At 43.4% G+C, this 8,973-nt stretch overlaps 1 protein-coding gene across 1 annotated transcript; it reads left to right on the top strand.

Moving 5' to 3' along the window:
• The first annotated feature begins 288 nt into the window (after positions 1-288).
• EMC6 (ER membrane protein complex subunit 6) lies at positions 289-7,798 on the top strand. The gene is made up of 2 exons (XM_088453661.1): positions 289-614; positions 7,067-7,798. The coding sequence occupies exon 2, from the start codon at positions 7,096-7,098 to the stop codon at positions 7,426-7,428; it is 333 nt and encodes a 110-aa protein (XP_088309787.1). The 5' UTR covers positions 289-614; positions 7,067-7,095; the 3' UTR covers positions 7,429-7,798.
• The last annotated feature ends 1,175 nt before the right edge of the window (positions 7,799-8,973 follow it).

Here is an 8,973-nt window from a genome sequence, read left to right as displayed (position 1 = left end):
TTGAAGGGGATCTACCTGCCCTCCAACATGATCTGCTCCATCAGGTACAAATTGCTCTGCTCCTGGACTTTCCACCTAATTTATGATTGCAGTCACCTGTGTTCAACTAGTTAATTAATGAGACAGGTGTTTCAACACAAGTGGCTGCAATCATAAATTAGATGGGAAGTCCAGGAGCAGAGCATTTTGTACCGGGTAGAAAAAGTCATGTTGGAGGGTCTGGAGGATCTATTCTACTCTATACACTACAGTACATGCCAGTATTATCATTGATCATTATAAAGCGTGGGGAGAGCACCGATGATATCTCATTAATATCTCATTGTAGCCATACTAATAGTTACACACATGCTCAAGAACGCATTGAAATCAGTTGTGAGAACACACAATTAATGAGTTACAAAAGGAGTAGCCAGCGCCCGACCGTAAATCAGATGACGTTGGAGTAAGCTGCCAGTAACTAAGATGGCCGCCTGCACTCACTAAAAAGGTTTACGGAAAGGGTAAAAGGTTACTTCCTGTGATTGCTCAAGATGGCGGAGCGCTTGCTGTGAGACGGGTCTGGTGGTGAGGAGGCCGCCGGTGTGGGAGACAGCGAGGAATCCTCCACGGAGGTGAGACACTCTGTTCCCCTGGGTTATAGTCTACAGCATGCGACATGGCTCATACCCTGGTCCCTCAGAACTAGATTGCCCTATACTCTGCCTGGTATCAGCTCCCACCACGGGGGAGGGGGACAGCGCTCATGTATGTATCACACATACCCCTGTGTCCGCAGTGGACTTTATGTATAATGCGTGTTTCCTTCCCCCAGTCGGTCCCTATAAGCTGTCACTAATGGTCACTAATCCTGCAACAATGAATTCATGCAGTTTAGAGCAAATTGGTATAAACATTGGTTTATTATGTGAGCCGTCTATAGGGAATACAGGAAAACCTAAGAAAATATATTTGTTCTTCATGAAGCTAGTTTTAAAGAATGTCATTTCCCCAGCATTATTATCATTTCTATAATAATCTGGTAAGGTCTGTACCAGGGGCGTTTCTAGAGAGGAGGGGGCCCGTGTGCAGTCTCCAACATGGGCCCCCTCCTCTCCGCCTGGCAGCGCACTGAGCTGTGCGCTAGTGTGCCCAGTGTCTATAGTGTATGCACAGGTCACTGGGAAAATGGCCGCGGCGGCCATCTTCACTGTGCTGTGCATGTGCAAACTACGGGAAAATGGCCGCTGCAGCAATTTTCCAGTTTTACAGCGCCGGAACCCCACGCCGACGTGCGTCTCTGGAGAGGTAAGTAATATAATGGTTGAACTTATTTCCCCTTCTTGCTAGGGACCTGGAAGTGATGAGTGAGGGCAGAAGTGCAGTTCCTGCCCTTGACGACCAGCTAAACAAGTACTTTGTCCCCACTTAAACATGTTTGCTGTCCCCTCGCGGGTTCGCTGCACTCGCTAGCCACATGGTTATATTCCCCCTCTATGCCCACTTGGATGGTAGGGAATGACACTGGCTGATGACGTCAGGGTCCTCTCCGTGAAGTGGATTTAGACATTACAGTAATATTATGGGTGCACCCAGGGGCCCGTGTTCCCTGCACACACCCTGCACCCATGATAGATACGCCCCTGGTCTGTACGTTCTCTTGCTTTGCACAGTGTGAACCACAGCAGTGCGACTGTGCAGTCTTTACCTGGAGTTCTGCTTTGCGCCAGGAAGGATAAGTATGTAGCAGGGATTGGAGCAGCTGGCACATTGAGGTGACCTGGCATGGTTGATCTACAGTCAGGTGCATAAATATTGGGAAATTGACAGAATTTTCATATTTTGGCCTCTATTCACCACCACAATGGCTTTGAAATGAAACAAACAAGATGTGCTTTAACTGCAGACTTTGAAATTTAATTTGAGGGTAATTACATCCAAATCAGGTGAACTGTGTAGGAATTACCACTGTTTCTATATGTGCCTCCCACTTTTTAAGGGGCCAAAAGTAATGGGACTATCAACTCAAAAGCTATTTCATGGACAGGTGTGGGCTATTCCCTCGTTATTTCATTATCAATTAAGCAGGTAAAAGGTCTGGAGTTGATTCTAGGTGTGACATTTGCATTTGGAATCAGTTGCTGTCGACTCTCAATATGACATCCAAAGAGCTGTCACTATCAGTGAAGCAAGCCATCATTAGGCTGAAAAATCAAAACAAACCCATCAGAGAGATAGCAAAAACATTAGGTGTGGCCAAATCAACTGTTTGGAACATTCTTAAAAAGAAAGAATGCACCAGAGAGCTCATCAACACCAAAAGACCCGGAAGAGCACGGAAAATAACTGTGGTGGATGACAGAAGAATTATTTCCCTGGTGAAGAAAAACCCCTTCACAACAGTTGGCCAAATCAAGAACACTCCCCAGGACGTAGGTGTATATGTGTCAAAGTCAACAATCAAGAGAAGACTTCACAAGAGTGAATATAGAGGTATCACCACAAGATGTAAACCATTGGTGAGCCACAAAAACAGGAACACCAGATTAGAGTTTGCCAAACAACATCTAAAAAAGCCATTACAGTTCTGGAACAACATCCTATGGACAGATGAGACAAAGATCAACTTGTACAAGAGTGATGGGAAGAGAAGAGTATGGAGAAGGAAAGGTACTGCTCATGATCCAAAACATACCACCTCATCAGTGAAGCATGGTGGTAGTAGTGTCATGGTGTGGGCATGTATGGCTGCCAATGGAACTGGTTCCCTTGTATTTATTGATGTGACTGCTGACAAAAGCAGCAGAATGCATTCTGAAGTGTTTCGGGCAATATTATATGCTCATATTCAGTCAAATGCTTCAGAACTCAATGGACGGCGCTTCACAGTGCAGATGGACAATGACCCGAAGCATACTGCAAAAGCAACCAAAGAGTTTTTTAAGGCTAAAAAGTGGAATGTTATGCAATGGCCAAGTCAATCCCCTGACCTGAATCCGATTGAGCATGCATTTCACTTGATGAAGACCAAACTGAAGGGAAAATGCCCCAAGAACAAGCAGGAACTGAAGACATTTGCAGTAGAGGCCTGGCAGAGCATCACCAGGGATGAAACCCAGCGTCTGGTGATGTCTATGCGTTCCAGACTTCAGGCTGTAATTGCCTGCAAAGGATTTGCAACAAAGTATTAAAAAGTGAAAGTTAGATTTAGGATTGCTTAGTTTGTCCCATTACTTTAGGCCCCTTAAAAAGTGGGAGGCACATATAGAAACCGTTGTAATTCCTACACCGTTCACCTGATTTGGATGTAATTACCCTCAAATTAAATCTGAAAGTCTGCTGTTAAAGCACATCTTGTTTGTTTCATTTCAAAGCCATTGTGGTGGTGAATAGAGGCCAAAATATGAAAATTCTGTCAATGTCCCAATATTTATGCACCTGACTGTATTTCCCCTTCAGCTAAAAGCCCCTGACGTGATGTTGCGTGAGGGCAGAAGTGTGGATCCATGACCTGACAGCATTGTTATTTTGTCTCAACTGTAGCATCTGGCCAATAATAGAGTATTGTTCCCTTGTGGGCTCGCTTCACTCGCAGCGCTTCCGGCACGGCGACTTGCTTTGCTTGCCACAGGTTACTATTCCCACTCTGTCCACATGAATAGTAACCAATGACGTCAGGGTTCTGTAGCTGAAGGGGATCTAGCCGCGACCGACTTGGCATATGTTGACTACCTTTAGTAGTTGACTTATAGAGCGCCAGCTTATTCCATTGCGTTTTTACAATTATCCGTTGTCTTCTCCCGATGCCAAGTGTGTGCTTTGTACAGTCTCTGCTGGTACTGTATGTGTTTGCAGATGCAGCAAAGCGCTCGCAAGCACATACCTTATAGTGGTGGGCAGGTAGTGGGGCTTACAAAAACTGTGGTGACTGTGCCCCTTCTGTAAATGTGTGAAGAAGTTCATTCTGACCACTGCTCAATCAGAGCTGGTAGCGGCTGTCTGGATGCAGGTTGTCACCGCACCTGGCCGGCGGTGCCGTCACTATGGCGCAGGCGTAGAGCCGTGGGGTGCCCTAGGCATTTGCAATGCCTATTCCAGCTCTGATAATCTACACATGTAAAATGGCTAAATAAGCTGGACTATATATTGATATAGTTGTAAGTTCAGTTAAGGTTCCCTCTCTGGATAAATCTCAATAAAATACACAAGGAGGGTGATTCAATTTAAAGGAAAAAAAAAAAGATTAAGTTCTTAAGGCGCAACACTACCTAGCTGCCTCTCGTATAGAAGTCAGAAAAAGGGCAACTGTATACTTTTAATATACCAATATTTGCAATAGCAAAAAAAAAATAATATATATATATATATATCTCTCTCTCTCTAGTTGGCACTTATGTAATGCTATAGATATATATATCCTATCTATCTATATATGTGTGTTTGTGACTGCATTTATTGAGCAATTCAGCTATCTATTGCTCCCATCTAAGGTGACTGGAAGCTATTCAGTTGTTTTGGGCGACCAGCCCAGAGGCTGCACTTATTGTGGATTTCTGCTTGCACCCTCCTGAGGTGCCTTCTGAAATGTGAGTAGAGCTTTGGGGCTGGTCGACCAGCTCTCAGCATGGGGGAAGCCGCTTTCCACAGCTAATCCTGTGCATTAAGGCGCTAGTGTGCGGCCGTCGTGACCATTGGAGGGCTGGACGCTCATACAACTGAAGCTTAGAGTAGCGATGAACAATTGAATTTCCTCCTTGCTTGAAAAGATGGATATAAAGAAATAATAACTGTATATAGTTCACTGGCTGGATTATTTGTCCCCTGTAGAGATGTGTAAAGATGAATTCCCAGGTTTTAGCAATGTAGTAGCTGGACTTTAGTGCTTGATCTGCTGATTGTGTATGCTTGATTATTTGGGGAAAAGTCCTGGACACCTGTTAAAACGTCATGCAGAGGATGAGAACTCCCTCGTTTGGCCCCAACGACCTGGGTTAGGCAAATCTGCAAGAAATGCTGGCTCACACCTCAACCTGATGTGTGTTTACTGCAGGGAGATGATACATAGGCTGGGAGAAATCCCCAATGTAGTTGTCACCTGGGTTTATTAAACTTCGGGCTGCCGCCGGAGTGTGTGGGTGAGATCCCCAGATAAGAACATGTAAGATGCAAGCCTGCGACTGTGGCTAATGTGTTTCAGTGCAAGCTACACTTTCACCAGAAGCAGGTAGGTATACCCCTCAGTTAACTGTATATAGGGTGGCTTTCTCCTGCATCAGACTCATTAAATATGCAGCAGTTGGACAAAAAAAAAAGTTGATCTTTAACTTTTGGATCTGTGATGTTCTAAAAAAACTTTGAAATAAAGCAAAATCTATAAGTAACAAAGTATCTTGACTTTTTGTGAGCTTTAAGAGGTTTTTGATTTATATATGTGCAGCCAATAATATTACAAATGTTAGGGAGACTTGTCTATATTTCAACTTGACTGTAAGCAACGTTGACAGTTAACATTTTGAAGTCTGGATTATGGCTGTCGACAAGTCTTATCAAACCTGTCCCCTTATACGGTTCCTCCGCTTGCTCTCTGTTCCCGATCCACCCCAGCCTCTGTTTTGAATATGCTTTTGGCTTCTTCTAAGTGGCTGAGGGAACTATAGTAGTGCGGAGAGAAGGCAGGTGGGATCAGGATGACTGTCCTGTGATGTACTGTGAGAGTAGGTTGGAGCTTGAATTGGGAATCATTTGTCAGGGGTCTTCAACTTTGGCCCCCCAGCTGCTGTGGAACTACACATCCCAGCATGCACTGCCACCTTTTTGATATAACAGCATGCTAAAACTATGGCAGTGCATGCTGGGATGTGTAGTTCCACAGCAGCTGGAGGGCCAAGGTTGAAGACCCCTGATTTTTTTTTTTTTTTTTACACTATTTTTATTGAATGAGGACCAAGCAAATCCAAATAGAATAGAAGACCCCTGATTTATGTGGTTAGTGTCCATAGAAAACCTTTCCACAGTTCCCACTTACTGTCATCTATTAGATTTGCATCCATTCAACCACGAGATACTTTGGTGTAGATGAGCACTGATGTTGGGCAACAAGGACTGGCTTGCAGCCAGTGTTAAAGTTAATGGCATAAGTGTTTGATTGGGTGGAGGTCAGGGTCCTTTGCAATCTAGTAATGTTCTTCCACCCCAAACTCTGCAAACCATTTTTTACTTTGTGGACGTTTGCATTGTCCTGCTGAAACGGGACAGGGCCTTCCTCGAATAGTTGCCAAAAAAATTGTAGCGCAAGATTTGCTAGAATGTCATTGTATGATGTATCTATTTTTTTCTCCACCAAGGTTTAGAGCTGTAAGAGGTGGTTGGCTGGGAAATACAATAATATTTTAGCAAATCACTATTACATTTGGCCCAGCATGTGACTAGCACGGTGGTCTCCCAGTGAAATCTTGCTTTATCTGGTTTCCCAAGTGTCAATGCCATTTTTCTAGGACCACAGAGGTTGTGGACCCCAGGGCAACTAACTTGTGGCGGCTCCTACCAATGTAATTGTCAAACTGATGAGAAACTTTTTTTTTTTCTAAAAGTGTAAATGACAGTGCCCCCAGTTCACATTATCCCGCATGGCGGTGCCCCCTGTTCACATTAGGCCACATGTTGTAAAGGGAATTTCAAGTGGTACTGGATGTATGGGGCAGCAGTGAGCACTATATGTACATTATATGCACTAGCAGATATGGCCTAACCTTGATGTGTTTGTATGTGCTCCTGTCAGACACATAGCATCACAGAACACACCAATTCTGAGTTTTACTGATTGTCCCCTTCTTTGTACTGCTAATTTTTTTTTTTTTTAAGTTATTGCTCTGTACCTGCTGGCATTGCTGTAAATGTATTGAAGGCTCTAGATGATGGCTTGTAATCTGAACTCTCCTTTTTTTTTTTTTTTTTTTTTAATGCCTACTTGTGGTCATATCCTAGGGAGGTGGTCATTAGACATTTGAACAGAATTGGTTATCTTTGAAAAGAGCTTTTGTAGTTTAATAACAAGATTAACTAATCTACCCTTCTTTCTGTTGTACAGTCATAGACGATACCCATATAGTTCCAGCAATGGCTGCCATAGCCATGAAGAGAGAAGGCCCACAGTTCATAAGTGAAGCTGCAGTGCGAGGGAATGCGGCGGTCCTTGACTATTGCAGGACATCGGTTTCTGCCCTCTCCGGAGCTACAGCTGGTATCCTTGGCTTAACTGGCCTGTATGGATTCATCTTTTACTTCCTGGCTTCTTTCCTCCTCTCCTTGCTCTTAGTATTAAAGTCTGGACGGAGGTGGAATAAATATTTTAAATCGAGGAGGCCACTTTTTACTGGGGGTCTAATCGGCGGCCTCTTTACCTATGTCCTGTTCTGGACTTTCCTATATGGCATGGTGCATGTATACTGAACTCTGCTGTGTGGATCTGCCTTTCAGTAATACTCTTTTTAATGATGGAATTCAAAGACTCCTGCCCAACAGTTTGTTTCACTAGTCAGATTACGTTTTTAATTTAATGAAATGATTGCTTGATGTTTGGTTAGTAACTTATAATTCTGTATGTTTTCCTTAATTAAAACGATTACACACTTCTAAAATTACTTGTATTTTATCAAGCAACTCTGTTTATTGTAATTACTGAAAATGGTATGGAAGTATGGTAGGAACGTATTGATAAAATATGCAGTATGTACAGTCTGTTAATATATGTATTCTACTGTACAAGTTGTCTAACCGCGGTGTGGAGCTCTGCATTGCTTAGTAAACCTTTTTGCTGCTACCTGTGTGAATTGTTTTACCTTTACTTTTATCTGTTGTCAGCTGTATGTATATAGTTACTAACATAAAGCTCTGCAGACAGGAAAATAACAGCATATTAACTTTACTGTTTCTGCACAGCAGTATCAAAGCAGACAACTGTGCCTAGGCCTGCGTCCTTACTTGCTAATACATTAAGGGACATCTTTCAATATTTGGCTTTGAATTAAGGGTATGCATAGATAAATAGTTGATCATACTTTGATTATTATTGTTTTTAAAAGTCTACACAGTTTTGTGTGTATGCAACAAATTACAATGCTAGACAAAAACTATTACAGCATGGTTAATCATTATGCAGGATGCCCAAAAAATTTGATAAAATGGGTTAGGTTATTATCTAGCTGGCCTGTATATTAGGAACACTAAACAGAGTGAAGTGGTGTAAGTTATAATAATTTGGCCAAATAACCCAAGTTATTGCCGTGTCAACCCAGGTTGTGGCTAAGTGATAGAGATCAGGGATGGATTCCTGGGTCGAGTGACCTGGCAATTTGACCTGTGCAATCCTGCAGTGTGAAGGGGTGACAAGGGTCATCTGACTCTGGTTTCATTAACAACCTATGTAGAGCCGGCTCACCAGCGCTTGGAACTGTCATCTTCAAGCTTTGGCAGAGGAGGAGCCCTGGCAATAACTCTGGTCCAGCCTGCGGTGTAAACTGGTTTCAAGCTGCTGTGACACTGCTTGAAACCCATGTTCGTTGACCCAGGTTGGACATGGGAATTTGGTATAAAAGGGGTATTAGAGGGGGTAACCTCTTTATGCAAACAGTCCGACAGATTAAACTTTTAAATTAAAATTTGTTTTTGTTTAAATTATTAAGTCTTCTGTATAAAAAGATATTAGACCATTTCTTATTAGCGGATCCTGACCAAATGTAATATTATGTGGTCAAGTCCTTGCAGTCCATCACTATAGGGCAGTGGTTCTGAAACTTTCGTGATGGGGGATCCAACGTCTGACAAATCGGACAGTCCCCACGCACTGTGCGATCGGGTGGCCGACCGCCCAATATGCTGACTCCCTCCCTACCCGCATAGCGCTGCATGGGATTGCACATCGCATCCCCAGATCGACAACCTGCAGTAAGATCTGGGGGTGCAATGTACGACCCCACGGGTGCGCGCTCTGTCCGA

Source organism: Taudactylus pleione, unplaced genomic scaffold (assembly GCF_031769625.1).
Source record: "Taudactylus pleione unplaced genomic scaffold, aTauple2 ptg000585l, whole genome shotgun sequence".
Taxonomy (NCBI): Eukaryota; Metazoa; Chordata; class Amphibia; order Anura; family Myobatrachidae; genus Taudactylus; species Taudactylus pleione.
Note: the sequence above shows the minus strand (reverse complement) of the source record. Positions and strands in the feature narration are given on the sequence as shown.